At 46.0% G+C, this 16604-nt stretch overlaps 4 protein-coding genes across 5 annotated transcripts; 2 read left to right on the forward strand and 2 right to left on the reverse strand.

Moving 5' to 3' along the window:
* Window positions 1-178: 178 nt before the first annotated feature.
* Window positions 179-2462, reverse strand: LOC112893841 (CAX-interacting protein 4). Of its 2 annotated transcripts, none has more exons than XM_025961348.1 (3): window positions 2332-2462; window positions 1773-1840; window positions 179-1163 (listed from the first exon to the last, which is right to left on the reverse strand). In XM_025961348.1, exon 3 carries the CDS (start codon window positions 1136-1138, stop codon window positions 326-328), a length of 813 nt encoding a protein of 270 aa, XP_025817133.1. In that variant the 5' UTR covers window positions 1139-1163; window positions 1773-1840; window positions 2332-2462; the 3' UTR covers window positions 179-325. The 2 variants fall into 2 exon arrangements, with proteins under 2 accessions (XP_025817133.1, XP_025817132.1); XM_025961347.1 differs by having other exon boundaries at window positions 179-1197.
* Window positions 1694-6306, forward strand: LOC112892777. The gene is made up of 4 exons (XM_025959892.1): window positions 1694-1699; window positions 2160-3715; window positions 4052-5090; window positions 5885-6306. The coding sequence occupies exons 1-2, from the start codon at window positions 1694-1696 to the stop codon at window positions 3567-3569; spliced, it is 1416 nt and encodes a 471-aa protein (XP_025815677.1). The 3' UTR covers window positions 3570-3715; window positions 4052-5090; window positions 5885-6306.
* A 910-nt stretch (window positions 6307-7216) lies between these two features.
* LOC112892183 lies at window positions 7217-14672 on the reverse strand. The gene is made up of 9 exons (XM_025959300.1): window positions 14331-14672; window positions 10568-11631; window positions 10239-10480; window positions 10074-10153; window positions 9724-9852; window positions 9535-9630; window positions 8186-8942; window positions 7717-8118; window positions 7217-7617 (listed from the first exon to the last, which is right to left on the reverse strand). The coding sequence occupies exons 2-9, from the start codon at window positions 11518-11520 to the stop codon at window positions 7469-7471; spliced, it is 2808 nt and encodes a 935-aa protein (XP_025815085.1). The 5' UTR covers window positions 11521-11631; window positions 14331-14672; the 3' UTR covers window positions 7217-7468.
* Window positions 14673-15099: 427 nt separating this feature from the next.
* LOC112892778 (F-box protein SKIP23-like) lies at window positions 15100-16326 on the forward strand. The gene has a single exon (XM_025959893.1). The coding sequence runs from the start codon at window positions 15100-15102 to the stop codon at window positions 16324-16326; it is 1227 nt and encodes a 408-aa protein (XP_025815678.1).
* Window positions 16327-16604: the final 278 nt, after the last annotated feature.

A 16604-nucleotide genomic window follows, 5' to 3' on the forward strand; every position in this document is an offset into this window, starting at 1 on the left:
CAAGAAAATAAAAGTGCGATGCATGTCTCCGTTCAGACTCTTTTCTGAGGGGTCCCATTCTCGATTTGGGACTTGGGAGTTGGAGGTCGGCAGCTAGCAAGATGCGTATGAAACGTTGATAATAATGCATTCATTATTAACTTCTAGTATCACAAAATTATCAGGGAAACATAGCTCATAAAAAGAAATGATGAAAGTATCTTCTAAGGTTTAATTGCCAGATCAAACAAATGTTATCAGTACAACAAAGTTCTGGTTCCACATAGTTAACCGAAGTGGCAACACCACGAATGAAAAATCAATCTTCCCATCCTCTGGAGGTTCTTCAATCTGCGCTGTCACCTTCAAGGGTTTTCTGGTCGTCTTTCACTACTAGCCTCTTGTCTGGTTCTGAAGAACTAATGTGGCGTTCATGATGGTGGTGCCGGGGGTGACGGTGATGGCGATGGCCATTCTTGTGAGACCGTTTGCCATTTCCCATCTTCTCTGTTTCATCAGGTGACTCATCCAAGGAGCGGCTCCTGTGGCGCTTATGGTTGGAATCTGATGGTGCGTCTTCATCACTAGATCTCATACGCTTCCTGTGTCTCAACCTTACCTTGCCCTCAGAATCAGAGTCGTCATCTGATGATTGATGACGGCGTCTGCAGCTCCTAGAGTGGTCCTTCTTGGTTGACCTCCGCTCTTCCTCATCACTGCTATAGTCTTCAGAATCTGACCTTGATGAATGTCTATGGCGCCTTCTTCTGTGTGAGTGCTTCCTTCTACGTTCATCTTCAGACCCACTCTCGTAGTCACTGTCACTCTCATCGCTCAAGTCTGAGCTCCTTTTGGACCTCCGCTTGCGTCTTCTTGCATCATCAGAGTCAGAGTGACCATGTTTCTTGTTCCTTCTGCGGTCCTTCCTCTTCCTGTGTTTCCGATCAACATCACTGTCAGAGTCACTATCAGAGTCTGAGGAAGAATCTCCTCTCTTCCTGTGCTTTCTTGACTTAAGCTTCTTCTCCTTGGCTTCTGCATCAGCCTTTGCCTTAGCTGCTGCTTCAAGCTTCTGCTCCCATTTCAGTGGGGCTTCTTTCTTCTCCAGGATCCTCTTTTTCTTCTCTTCAACCAGCTGCAGGAACTTCTTTGCATCCATCCCGTAAAATCAGATAACACTAAACCTGTAGGGACGTGAAATGATGCAAGGAAGTGCATCTCATAGAAGAGAGACAAAAACACTGTTAGTTTTTTGAACGTATGAAATTATATAGGAACTAGCAGAGAAGTGAATCTAATTAGAAATATAATGAAAACTTTGGATATGTCAAAACCAACTAGAACAAACTTACATCTACAGGCATAACACAACATAATGAATGTCCCTAACAACAAAACATAAATTAATTGAAGGCCCTTCCAGTTAATTAAGCATCAGACATAACCAACATATTCTCAAATTAGACTCATGCAGTTCACTTTGTGTTCAAGTCAACCTTCTATGGACAGCAACCAATCAATTATATTCAACATTATGGGGCTTCTAAGCTTTCAGAGCTTATAGAACTATGTTTAACTGAACAAGGAGTGAATCTTGGCCCAGACTACTAATAAGTTTTAGCTCCCAAAATCTTATTTCGGAATGAGTACATATGCAAGCTTGGAACCAAGTGCTAGTTAGAAGTTTAAAACCACACCGCACAATGGCACAAGCATGAAGGTTAACACTAGAAGCGAAGGATAATTGCAGTTCACACTAAGACCACAGTGTGCATGATTATACACTTTCTTACCTTGTCGTCCAAAAATTCGAAGCCCAGAAAAGACCCCCTTTTCTTTTGCTTATTAAACCACAATTCACCTGCCACGACAAAAAAAAATTTGGTAAATACAAATCCGATAAAAATGAAGCTTTCAACTGATATTCTCGACTAAGACAGGAATGCATCCCCACAGAAAGGCAACGAATAGTACCCCAACTCCAGCCGTATCCAATTCCAGTTTCTAGCGCTAGTGCATCTCACAACGTGAGGTCGCAAAACTTCGCACCGGTACCCACAAGAATTCTCGCAAACGAGACGGATATGAACCGCCACGAAACCCTAGACCAGGCGATAACCACCGCACCGCGACCAAACCCTAGCTTCGCCCTACGAAATTCAACCCCCTGGAACTTCTAGATCCGGCTCAAGGCAACCCGATTAGGCCGCCGCAACAAGAGATCTGAGCCTAATCGCCCAGCCATCACACACCACGGTCTTCGAAAATACAGAAGACAACTTCAAAAGAAAAAAAAGAAGAGAGTAGGCAAACGAACGAGCCCGGGGTTGGGGAAAGGCGGACAAAACTCACCGGAAAGGGGAAGCACAGGCTGCGGTCTGCGGCGAGGCTACTGCTATCGCGCGCGCGTGCAGTGCAGGCCGCCGCCTCGAGTCGAGGTGCAAGGGGAGGAGGGGAAACCTGCCGTGGCCCGAGCCCACCCGTTATTTTATCTCTCCTACTTTAAACATTCGGGATGCTTCTTCGTACGTCATTCCGCCACCCCCATTTCTCAAGCGTCGGATCGAGAGGAAACGGCTGTGATCGTCAAACAACGTCGATTTTATAAAAAGGCCCTCAAAACTTGCCGAACTAAAGCCGCAGTCCACTCCCTCCCTACCACCGGAAGAAAAAAAAAAAAGCTACCCGCCCACCCGCCGCCCGCTCGCGCCGCCGCCTCGCCCTCGCGGGCCGCTCGCCGCCCCGCCCTCGCCGGCCGTTCGCCCCATTCCGCTGCTTGGAACTCCGCTCGGGCCGCTCGCACCGCAGCCGCTGCCACCACACCTCCCGTGTCCATCGTCCCCTCTCGACCGTCTCACCTTCCACAGGGGCGCTCCTCGACGCCCTCGACCTCCTCGCCGTGCTTGCCCTCACCGAGGGCATCGGGCGCGGGGTCGCTCCGGTTTCTTAGCCTCCTGAAGCAGTTGGAGTTGGATCCTGACGAACCACCGTTCGAGCTTAACGAGTGTGACTGGGCGTGTCCGGCAGGCGGCGGCCAAGACGGGTGGGCCGTCCCTCCGGTGCTCAAGGCGTTGCCGCCGCGAGCACACTGTGCCGTGGGGCTTCGGGCTGTCGTGCCTCCTCGCCGAGGGCGACGGCGAGCCGGCGACCAACGGGCGGGGATGGTCGTGCCCGTGAGGGTGGTGGCGCTGGGAGCAGGCATCCCGGTCCACATCTGGATCCGCCCTTCCCACCCCTGGATTCGGCTGTGTGCTCGAGCTTCACGCGTCCCCATGCCGGAGCCCGCTGCCATCGCGAGCACCTCAGGCCCGAGCTCGCCCCACCTGACCTCCCGGCGTCTGCTCGATCTGGCCGGTACATGCAGTGCGCGTGCGCTCCTGCCTAGGGGCTGGGCTCTCATGTGCGGCATTGGTCCGGAAAGAGGCCGATGGCGCTTGGATTTGAAGAGGAAGAAATCGAGCAGCACTGTTGCTTGGCCGAGAGGAGCAAAGGAGACTAGGAGAGTGAAGGAGGGATTGAGGGAGACTGCTCGGTGGTGGATGTGCAGAGAAAGAGAGGAGAGGTTAGCAGCGAGAGAAGCAGACTACTGACTGACCGAGAGAAGCAGACTGCAAATTGCTACTGGTGATTGGATCGGAGGTGCTCGTTTAATTTGTTGCATCTCGGTGGAAGGAACTGAAGAGAGAGTAGAGAGATTGGTGCTTGGATTGAGCTGCAGGCTTCTGACCGAGAGAAGGTAAAAGTCTTTATATATTAGACTAAAATATGCCGGCAATTTTGGTGCCGCCCCTGCAATTGAAACACATAATTCAATTTGCTGATATGGATTAGTTCAGAACAGAGTGCTTCATTTGAATGGATACATTAGTTTAGTACATAAATTCAGACAATGGAAACACAAAATTATTCCGCTTTGCCAATGAGTTAAACCACATGAAACATAGCTAGATGATAATTTATTCAGTTGGTTATATTACTTTGTGAGTCCGCATGACCATTCAATAGCTTCTGGCTGCATGTCAAGAATAGATTTCCCTTATTTTCCTATGCTTGGACTTTTTTTCTGTTTCAGACAATGATTGATCGGTTGAAGAACACACAACAGGATCAATGAAACAGATGGACAAGAATATCTAAAATGAGGATATCTCAGGATAAGATGCACGATGCAATATCTGAACTATAGCTGCTGGTTGCTCTGATGGAAATTCAACCACCACTCTTCGATTATATCTGCAGTAATCAGATTGGCAGAACCATTTTTTTATGGGAAGTCTGAACTTTCATTGACCATTGGCTCTTTCAATTTATATTTGCAGTATGTTAGATCAGATTGACCGCTTCCATGATGTGGATCTATGGTTGTTTTATTATTTGATTTGGGGCTGGATCGGTAGATCAATGAGCATGTGCTGCTCAATCTGGTTCTTGGTTTATGAACCTGTTGCTATTGGGATTTACATTGACACAGTATTAGGTAGCTCACCGTTAATTCATTGGCATTGAGGTAAGTCTATTCCCTGATCCATTATGTGCCCATTTCAATCACAACAACTGTTCTCAGATTCATATTTCTTATCTTCTCTGTCGTGATGCATGATAGTTTCATGGTTCATCAGTTTTTCATGAGCAACAAAGTGCCTTTCTGAATAAAGTGCTTGATAGTTCAGGGTTCAGGCTTTAGTGAAGTGCTTGATAATTCACATTAACATGTCATGTTATATTCCAATAGTTGAGTAAGATGAAGGTATCTGCTACACTCATCCACAGAAATTTCTAGGTGTTTATTTGCATTTGTGATAATTCACATTAACTTATGGGAAATTCAGGATTGGGGTTCTTTTCCTATACTGAAGTAGGGACTCGTTAACTACATTTGTGATGTGATTTTTATGCTCCCTATGCTATCAGCCTTTCTATCAGCAAATGGATTGGTTCTATTCTTACTAAATCTATTTACAGTGTCCGTGTAAAAAAATTACTCCCCACAGATTTTGCCAGGAAGGGCGTATTCAGTCATGCATTGATGTTTGATGAGGGCACATTGTCTGTGATCATGTCATGGAGTAGCCAGTTTGGCAGATTTGGTGAATTTCATCTGCGTGAGAATGGTATGGCAAATCAGCACCAAATTTCATCATTTGCCAGCTTAATATTGAACATAGCGAGTAAAAATGCCATGTTTTAATGCAGTGTATCCAACGTATCTTTTAAGGATCAACATTGCAGCCTTTGTTATCCATCATTAAACATAATATATTTCTAAATTCGAACTTCTTTGTCACATGATTAACTTGGCACCAGTATGTATCCGTAATATGTTGGGAACCTGAGTTGCAATTTTCAGAATCTGCAATACTGTCAAAGAGATTAACTTGTTCAGGTAACCTGAGCAATCAATCAACTAACATGCCGTCGTATTTTGCACCACATAATATAGCCAATGATGACCAACTGTTGTCAGGTTAATTTTCAACTTTGTTTGTACTGATTTAACTCTTGATACAAAAGTAAATTGGTCAGAGAAGTAAAGGACATATTGGCAGGACCCTCTGTCTTTTTTTAATGTATGCTTACTATTGCAGAGGAGACCGTGTATAACTCATGGTGTAGTTGCATCAACTCTACGGATTGCAGTTTCTCTTAATTGACATTCCAAGCTGTTCAATACTGGAGCATGGCTGATAAACACACACTATATATATTTGTTAGTTTCTTTATGTAAAACTATTATGGTTGGTGTTACACTTTAGGGGTCTCCTATTTGAAATGCATGGATCACATATAATTCGCCTTACACTTGATATGTTGTCACTTGATATGTTACGATCGTATGATGTGCGAAATTCAATAAACCTAGTAAGCAAAACGCCCTCACCCCTCTTCTCAACGGTTTCTTCCGCAGGGATGGATCTGACGGGTGGGTCCTGAGGGCTTTCCTTTGGCGCCCGGCACCGTGAGGTCTCAGAATTCCGTATGAAGGCCCTGTTTGGATCCCTTTCGAGGTGATTGGTTGGTTGTACCTGAATTGAGCCAGGGCTGTGGCACGCAGGCTGCGGCTGTTTGGTTGCTTGCAGCCAGAGCTTGGCCCGGCGCATGCAAAAAGCACCAGCCTGCCCGGCTCAGCGGAAACGCAAATGAAGTCTATTTCCGGCGAGCCAGGCTCGCTGGATGCCTGGGGCTATGAACTAATGATGGTATTAAGAAAAATATTAGTTTATATTAACTGGTATTAGTATTTTACAAAGTGATTAAGATTTATTGATGTAAACTAAGAACTATTAAAACATACTTAAATAAAATAAATATTATAATAACACTTGTTTATAATATTTTATCTCATGTACCATATTCTCATGCGGGCAACCAAACAACTTCATACGGGCAACCAAACAACTTCTTTTAAATTTAATTAAATTTATAAAAAATTACTAAAATGAGTCCCTTTTAGCCACCTCTTGGGGACTAATGGACTGAAGCGTTTAGTTCCTCTCTTAATTCCTGTATTTGGCTCCCTAGGGATTAAAAAAATTAAAATGGAGGGACTAAACTTTAGTAGGAGGGATCCAGATAAGATCTGAGTTGAGACCGGCGCGGACGTTGCAGCGTGCGTGTTTGGATGCCTGTTTGCCCCCTTGGCCAGGCTGAGGGCATGCAGCTGCGCGGTGTTTGCTTGCCTGCGCGGACGCGTGAGCCAGGCTATGCTCATGCGACTACCGCTCGAGCCAGGCTCGCGGAAAACGTAGGATTCGGACGCTTCTACCGGATCTAGCTCGCGCGGTGCTTGAACGAGCTACTTGGGCGAGCGTGCAGAGGAGGAAAGGTTGTTGGGCGCTAGCTGTGCAGTCAACCAAACGGCCCAGCTAAATAGGGGAGGGTTTTTTGCACCCCTGATTTCTACGGTGAGCCTGGCTGTACGGATACGGGAACCAATTAAGGGGCTGTTGCACCTGTCAAGCCTGGCCAACGGGGCTGCTGCAGCGACGTGGGAAGTAAACCAACCACACCCGTAGAGTGTCGTGTAGCCAAAGCTAACTGTACACATGCGAAAAGTCTCCGCGGTGACTTGCTACGGCGGGCAGATCCAGATGGATGGATTCTCATGTTTTTCTTTTTTTTTTTACGGGAGGTTCATTGAATAACCCGCTCATAGACTACTGGGCCTATGGTGGGCTGAAATGATCCAAGTCCCATTAAACTTCATAGAAGAGACTTGCATGATGATCTGGTGCACACATTATTAGTTAAGCAGAGTCCTTGAACCAGGCCACCACCAATTTACCACAACGGCCAACAAGAACCAGATTAACAGTTTACTACCACGGATGAAACAGGGTTTTATGTTCAGAGTCGACGGGGTGATTCCTGTCCTAGGAGATAAAACTACTACATACATTCCCACCAGTCTGCACCAGAGTTACATCACATGTACAGAACAAGGATCTGATCCGACGCGATTTTGACACTGCCACTGCTGCTGCTGCAAATCTTAATGCCCACCCTTCTCTCGCAGAGTTGACAGGGCGACAAGGGCATTGGCTGCCCCAGTAACATGGCTGCTAGCATCAAGGCTCGGCCCAGATGGTTTATTCTCGGCGGCGGGTACTGCAGCCTGCTCTTTTTTCGGCTCCCCTGTTACTGCAGCCACCACCCAAGCATTAGCTTTAGTGAAGGCACAAAACAAAAGACTAAGTGCTAATCACTGTCTATTCCAGAGTGAGTTTTCAGGCATCGTACTTGGTTTGGGAGCTCTATAGACCTTAGTGGCCACATCCTGGCCTTGAGAGTGACCACTTTCTGGCAGTGTATCAGCTAGCTGCTTTGGCGTTTTACTTGATGCTGTACCATCATGGCCTTTTGGCGTGATACTCAGTGCTAGAGAATCATGCCCCTTGGTACCTGTATCAGCTATGGCAGATTCATGGCACTTTGGCACTTTACTTGATGCTGGAACACCATTTCCTTTTGGCGTGATACCCAGTGCTAGAGAATCATGGCCCTTTGTGCTCGTATCAGCTATTGGAGATTCATGGCGCTTTGGCGCTTGACTTAATGCTGGGCCACCATTGCATTTTGGTGTGATACTCAATGTCAGAGAATCACGGCCCTCGGTGCTCATTGACGATGATTTTCCACGGCCTGCACAGAAATGGCAACCTTAATATCCATAGTTGGTAGGCAACATCCATCTTGAAGAGTGGCTTACCTGGCATGTGAACTGGAGGTATGGCAACCGATGTTAAACCGGCCTGGAGTTTTACTAAATGAGGTGGTCGTGATGCAATACCCAGTGAAAGGAATTCCTGGCCTTCAGGTGTCATTCTTGGTGCAGAATTCAGACGTTTCACGCCTGTACTTTTAGAATTTCCAAGTGCCAAGCTTGGTACAGCAGATTCATAGCCCTTAGAAGTGAGACCTGGAGCAGAAACTCCATGGGGTTTGGAAGCATTAGTTTGTGCTAGAGAAGCATAACCAGAATGCCCTGCGATTGGTGTAGCAGATTTGCAAACTTGACCAGGTGATGCAGAGTTTCCAGAAATTGTCCTCAAAAGGCCATCGTGAACTATAGGTGCCATTCTTCCCATGGAAGAACCATGGTTTTTGGCACACAGGGTTGCCGAGGTCCCAGGTGGCACGATTTGCATATGAGAATCTCTGCCTTTGGGTTCCACACTTGTAGAACTCCCGCATATGACACTGGCAGAATTAGATGTTTCTGGCACACCACTTGCTGCCAGACATTCATGGCCATTGGGCACCATATCTGTTGCAAGGGCATCACATCCTTTGTTGCTAACTGTGGCGTGTTCAGCCACAGCATTTGGTGCATGTGAATCACCATCGTTAACATTAAGAGTTAATGAACAATTCCCACCTGCCTTATCCAATGATAGTTGTTCTTGTGCTGCCATTACGGGATGACTAGACACCGCTTCAACAGAAGGCTTGTACCATAATGATGGCTGCAATAAAAGCCATAACAAAGTGATGCTAAAACATGCCAGCAAGAAAAGAGGTGTTACACATTACTTATTTAGAAAGCTTAGTCACATGACTGAGGAGCAACGAAAATATTACAATGTTTCCTTGCGCACATTACCACTAATGCTCAAGAGGCATGAAGCTGCAGAAATATTTACTATTAAAATTCCTTAGCATGCATCATCAAACAATACAACTATCAGAAATGTTGAAAGTAAATACTAAGCACAGAACAGCCTTATGATGCCTAATTTGCCAAGGAACAGTTGCATATCCATAATATTCATGAAGCATGAATAAAATGATTTTGTGTTTGGAAACTGAAGAGAAGCCTTCTTTTATGCAGCCAGATTCATGCCCTTGCATGCCGTATCATCAGAGTTGATTTTATGTTATATACGCAATGCACATTGAGTGTAACAACCTCAAAAAGGTTATTTGATGTATTGCAAGCATAACATGTCACTAAATCCTTCCTATACAAGCTTGAAACTACAAAGGGAAGGACCAGCACGAGCCTTGAAAGATTCCTCAATTTAGATATGAAAGATGAAAAATGCATACTAAACTTACACAGTAATGAAGTTTCTTCAAGGCCTCCAAAAGTATTTTTTCTCCAACTATTATTATCATTTTCTTCACCATTTCTTCGCGAGAAATTATGCTCTCCTGTCAAGTGAAAAGTTGACATGGTTCAGCTTCCACCATACAAACCAAAATCAATACCAAGAGATATAAAAGAACTATTCAAGCCAATAGTACCTTCAGCTCCTCATAATGATGGAAGAGAAGCTCCTTTGCTACAGATGATATATTGTCCTGAATCACTCCAAACAAAACTCTGAATGATATCCATGGGGAAGTTGGTCCTTCACCTGTTTCACACGTTACCTGCGGACAGATTGTTTCGCTGGATAAGTTGAATACTACTGTACACCAAAGCTAAAATTAGTCGACGTTGCAAGATGCAGAGAGGGGGAATCCATGGGCATCAGAGCTGGACGTCTACAAGAACAAGCTTCTGTCGGTCCCACTGTGATCAGCAGATATGCATTTAACAGGAAAACCAGTGTGCCAATGGTAAACAAGTAACATGAATCAGGTTGCCTCACAGGTTGAAGGGTAGAAATATCCATTGCAGCTTCCTTCGGTGATGGGTGAAACCATAAACCCTTCAAGTCAAGCAAATAATCTGAAAATAAATACACCAAAAATAATATTCACTCCACTTAGTAATATCACGTTATATAGGTGTTAACTCTTAGTAATCATCTTACGTCGAACTTTTGAGACAAGCTTGAAACTAACAAGATATTCTAAACGGATGTGAGTGCTTAGATGTGATGGCCACATCACAAAACACTTTGGGTTCGAACAATCATCAACACCAGAATCATATATCTCACTGCTTGGAAAAGATTCTTGTGATCCAGGTTCAACAGCTTCCATGTTGCCCAGTATCATACGGCACAGCAACATATACTGCACACCTTTTTCGTCAACATCACAAAGACCAACACTGAAACACATTAAAAACGTGATGTTAATATAGCAATATATTAAACACTACGAAATGGTAATCACAAAAACAGAGTTAAGAAAACACCTGGTAAAGGCTCGGTTTTCTGGTGAAAGATATACACCAGCACTCAAGCCTGCTTTCTCAATAGGATTTGCAGTGGTACCCAAACCATTAATGAGAATCCTAACTATGTCATTCTTCCTTGATCCTAGCCATCCATATCTTACGTTTGCATCACCACGTGCTTCTTTAGTTGCCTTCATCTGTCTTTCAAAAGCTTCAAATCTACACTGAGCAGTGATATCGTTCGGAGAGTAGCGGTGGATATGAAGAATGTTACTTGGTGTTGCAAATGGACCCATACCAGAGAGAAAAAGATCCTGGACAAATAGAAAGCTTTCACTGCCTCTTTCCACAGATGTGATCTTCTTGCGCAATATGTCTACAGTCGAAGGTTTTTCAGGAGCTGGAGGGCTAGATTCAAGAACAACTTGCTTGACCACTTCAGGTGGAGAACTCGCAACCTTGTCTACCATTATTCCCTGTGCAGTGCTGTCAGCATTACCAGAATTCCCTTTGGCCAATTCATCACTTTCCTCATCAAAGAACAGGGAAGGGAAAAAACGCTTGCCAGTGTCATCAAACCACGCAACAGACCTCTGCTTTCTGGTTTTTAGGTTGACAAGGGTCATTGACAAGAAATCAACAAGAATGGGCTCATCGTCCATCACAGACACAACACTCGATTTATTGCCTCTGAATTCTTCAATGAGGGACTTCATTATTTGCTCAGGAAAATTGTGCCAAGACCCTTGTTTGTAGTACATGATACGGCTAGGCGCTCCACTCTTTAGGAAATTGACACAATCATTGGCAAGGTTAGGTCGCGTGCAACAACAGTTGCAACGTTTAGCAGATGAATCAAATGAGGGTCCATTCTCAGATTTGACACGGCGAGATTTGCAGTCTTTTGACAGGCAGTCATCAACAAGCTTTCGCTTCAAGCATACAGAATTGGATTCTTGTGGTGATGCCATGAGAAAGCTTGTTTCTAATTCTGAACAAATATAGAAAAAGAAAACTAACTCTAATATGTATACAATTATAGTCGTCCCTTCATATTGACATCTCAATGGTAGAAAATGGCCCTGTATAAGATAATGAATGAATATCGCTCAAATAGAAAACACAGTTCAAGAATTCGTGACAGAAAGTTTGTGACAGAGTAAGGATCTACAACAAGTTGGTGAATTAATAATGGAACATTAGCAGAACAGTATTGCTAACACTCATAACTGCACAATGGATATCAATTGAATAAAGAATGCATCAATAGTGTAAAATAAAAGGTCTAGTTAAGTTGGTTCCTAAATAATGAACATCCATAGTGTGTCTATGATCCTTTTCTCCTAAGAAAGGATCTGTAGCAGACATATCAGCTCCACAATTAGGTGTTGAAGCCTGTCAAAAAAACAATTGGCAGGGATCTAACAGGAATATGACAGTGTTCAGGTGAATGCGGTTTGGGTTATCACTCTCTGATAGTGCTGTAAGATATGTATGCATTGCCGTTTGCCAACCTCTAGAATTTAAAAATCAAAACACAAACTAATAGAAGTATTCAAGATGTCGAAATCCAATTCTTAATGACAAGAAAGCATTATCTTTAGTTAAAGTGAAGGAGACTGATTTAGACTTCTCACTCGCCAGAAACATGAAAGTTTGGTGCTGTTTACTTACGCTGCTGTCCCCACAGCGTACCAGTCTAACCTGCCTCTCAATTGATGCTTGCGAGATTACATCCTGCAACCGCAAGGTGCAAAACTGCAAGGCTGACTTCGGTGTCTAGGCACTGCTTGCAGTCTGCAAATCAATAAGGCTTGCAAAAAAACTCATAGTATCCCGATTTGAAAATGGATATCAAATTTATTTTATAGGATAGACCTGAATTTCTAGGAGTGATGGCTAAAAAATGGTCATCCCAATGACTGAAAGCAAGGGAAGAAGAAACCTGTGGGACGAACTCATGTTGAGTTTGGACCCTTTGAATCCAATGACATGTGATAGAATAAATCAACCATTTCATCCATTTGCCATGTATCATAATTTAAAGGAGCTCTAATCAAGGGCCCAAAAGGTTAGGAAGTCTTATAGGATTTATTTCTCAATATATGCAGCAATGAGTATCATATTTGACCCATTTTTCTGGTATTCAAAAGTACAGCACAGTTGTTAAATGCACTAAGTGCTAACGTAAATAAATTTTACCCAACATAGAAAAAAATGACGATCCAATCGCTGCATACCATATTAAGCCAAGGCAAAAGCTCAAATGAGGGATGGCATGTAGATTTGAGTAATTTCTTGCATAAAAATCACATTAAGATTACTTGCAAACCAAGAAATATTTTCCACAATTACATGTATCAATATCACTATCTTGGTGCATACTTTCTTCTGTAATATTTTAAGCAACAATAATTAAAGTTTAAATTATATGCTGTGCAGCCCAATAACTACTACTGGAGCAATAATACATTCTCCAGGTGTTCAACATAAGACCACAAGCAGTCAACACCAGCCATCCAATGATCAAATCCGCACTAATGATAGTACAGCAACTATTGTCGACTCACTAAGTAGAACACGTCACTAAGTGGAACATGTGAGCGGAATTGGAATGGATAGAAGTAGCATGCAGAAACGACAAAGTACAAGATGCTCAGCACTAGAAAGAAACAAATATGGACTTTTTCTGGTTTAAATGTTTAATCATTGATTGATATGATGAATACCATAGAATATTCATCTCTGCACGAACAAATCACACAAATTCTGAAGGAAATACCACCTCTACAAAATAGGAAAATATAAATATAAATGCATTTTAGTACTATTGATGTGTTGTTGCTTGTGACAGGAGGGTAAACCTTCCTCAGGTATGCCATATAGAAAATAAAGTTCTGAACAAACTACATACCATTTTCAGTTTGACCAATGCTGTGTGAAATAATATCTAATGCGACTACTTGCGGCCCAAGAAAGCCTTTTTCTGTAGATTCATAACAACAATCATCCAGGTAATCAAATTTGGCATGCACTGATGATACTAGAACGTGAGCAAGCCACTCAGTGAGTGGAACGCATGATACAAAGTAAAGCAGACAGAAATAACACGGTGCAGGAAATTAAACATTACCAGATCGGGTGAATTGGAGAATAGAGCGATGGCATTCCAGCCTCTCTTCTCCTCTCAGAGCCTAAAAAAATATCGGTAGGGGGGTTTCTATTTTGTATTTTCTATTGATAGCATGTTTAAGTGAACATATACACCCCCATGAGCAAAAGTTCATTTTCAAAGCAAAGTTTCAGTACCGCTAACATCCAAGCCCTAAGAGACTCATCACCGTACAAACAACTCTCGATATATGAAACTCTAAACGACATGCAATCTTCGACAACCCAGTGTATTGACCCCGATAGACAAACCCAACAATCACCAACTTATGCCCGTTCACAGGAATGCTAAGTTTGCAATCGAGCAGTCCCAGTTAGAAACTCAACTAGGATAGCCAAAACCAGCAACACAATCCACATGTACAAGCAAGCATAATTTCCTCCAACTAAATGTTTGCACCAGAGAAGGAAGACTAAATTAACTCGGAATCCAGCTCTACCACAGAAACAAGTGCAAAGAGAACTTGACCGAGGAGCATATCCTTTTTTATAATAAACTTGCCAAACAATTCACGATACTCTGCCACTCTACAGAAGGATTCATAGATGGACTTCGGAAGTAGCACGGGAGTAGTAGGAATGGATGCTGGAGTGGGATCGGGGTGCTTACGGAAGGAGTGAGCTGGGGTATCCCTAGATCCCCATTTTCGCAAGCGTCGGGGGCGAGGTAGAAGCGGGAGGAGGTCACGAGGGCTGGTGACTCCCTCTCTCACGCCCCCAGTGCTCTTCTACAGCCGAGCCGAGGATGCTAGGGTTAGCGTAGCCTGCCGGTTCTATAACCTGCGGAGCAAGCCGGCACGGCGCGCGGGAAGGCCAGGCAACAGGCTGCGGCGGGGCTCCGGCGGTGAGGTGATGTGGACGGGGTGGGGTCCGGATCGATAGGGACAGCGGCGAGATATGGCGGTGAGGTGGGTTTGGGTTTTCTGGCAGAGCCGCCGACGAGGTGGGGGACGGGGAGGAGACCCGGGGGGGGGGGGGGGGGGGGGGGGGCGGGGCGGTGGTGCCTGCCGCTGAGCGCTGAGCGTGACCGCGCCTGCAGCCTGCGCTAGCCGCCAAAGTGCCGAGCGCGGATGGGCCGCGGGCCGGGTGGGCCGTTCCTTCGTTAGTTGTTGGGCTGGGAGCGAATTCTCAGCCGTCAGCGAACTCATGTTTCATTAGGCTAGTTATTAATAACCCTTGTGGTTTAATTAATGCCAACACGATGTAGCATATCATTGCCTATAAAAAAACAATAATTGAGTCCGGGCCCGTACGCGGCGAAATTCGTGTCGTAACCTTATAGGTTGAAGAACACAACGTGCGGATTCAGAATCCTGTTTTAATCAGTAGATTTGATTAGTCGGGTTGATCGCGGAGAAGCAAGTTCGCGCTCGCCGCCGATGACGACAGCCGATCCTCCGCTGGCGCGCGTCACCGACTGGGCCGGCCTGCCCGGCGATCTCCGGGCGTGCGTGCGCGAGCTCCTCACCGCCGTCCCCGGCCGCGTATGCTTCCGCGCGGTGTGCCGCTCGTGGCGGGCAGCCGACGGCCCCCACCCGGTGCCGAGGATGCCGCCTCCGTGGCTGGTCCTCCCGCTCGGCACCGTGGGCTGCAGCGACGCCTTCACCCTGCTCTCCGTCCCGACCATGCAGGCGTTCCGCTGGTCGCCGCCGGGCGGCGCGGGGCTCTTCGGCGTCGGCTCCAGCGGCGGGTGGATCGCCGGGGCGTACATCGACGCCGACCTCAAGATCCGGCTCTCGCTGCTGAACCCGCTCACGGACGCGCGCGTCGACGTGCCGGCCCCCTTCGGTCGGGTCTACCACATGCCCAGCGGCAGGAGGAGCGCGACGGAGGAGATCTCGCTGTGCAACACTTTCCAGAAGGTGGCCTTCTCGCCGAGCCCCACCGAGCACGACTTCGCCGTCGCCGTGGTGACCCGAAGCCGCTCCGGCAAAGCCATGGCGTTCGCCAGGGCTGGCTGCAACGAGGTGTGGCTGGCCGACCTCGGCCCCTTCGAACGCGGCGGCGACTACATCAGGGCCCAGCGGGACGTCGCGTACCACGACGGCAAGTTCTACTACATGACCATGTCCGGCCAGGTGTGGGTGGTCGACATGGCCGCGCCGTTCGCCACGTTCGAGCCCACGATGCCCGGCCTCATCAAGCGCCGCCACCACCTCGCCTTCACCGGCGACGGCGCGCTCCACATCGTGTGCAGCTCGATCCGGGAGCTCCACTCGTCCGACGGGAATATGCTCGCGCTACGTTACGCCCCGAGCTGCACTGCAGAACAAGGGTCGTCGTCGTCAACGTGGGCGCAAGTGACATGCCTGCACGGCCAAGCCTTCCTCATCGGCGACCTAAACCAGACGCTATCCGTGCACGCGGACGGCGACGACGGAGCATGGCTGAGGCCTGACTGCGTGTACTTCACCAACATCCCGCTCTGCTCTCTCCTTGCACAATCACGGGACTGCAGCTATGGCCGTGCGTGGGTGTTGTACTTGGCCACCGGCGACATTAGGAGGCCCGACTCTGCAACGGGGGAGCCAAGGAATTATAAGGTGGAGACACACTGGGCTCAGCGCTACCCTAAATGCGTTTGGATTATGCCTTCCATGCGATGACTATGCATGTATATTCCTTAATTTTATGGATCTATATGTATAAAAATATTACTTCCTTCGTTTTAAAATTTAGATCATGCTATATATCTAGATTTACAGCAAAATTTACATTTATAGATTTGACAAAATGACTAACAATTTGGAATGATGGGAGTATATCGATAACTAGGAATATTGGCGCGCTAACGCCGTGCCCGCAGGGAAGATGTGTGTGGCATGCGGTGGTTCGTCCGCTGCGGAAGTTAGATAGTTCAAATAATGAAAAGCAAGGGTTTTTC

Source organism: Panicum hallii, chromosome 5 (assembly GCF_002211085.1).
Source record: "Panicum hallii strain FIL2 chromosome 5, PHallii_v3.1, whole genome shotgun sequence".
Taxonomy (NCBI): domain Eukaryota; kingdom Viridiplantae; phylum Streptophyta; class Magnoliopsida; order Poales; family Poaceae; genus Panicum; species Panicum hallii.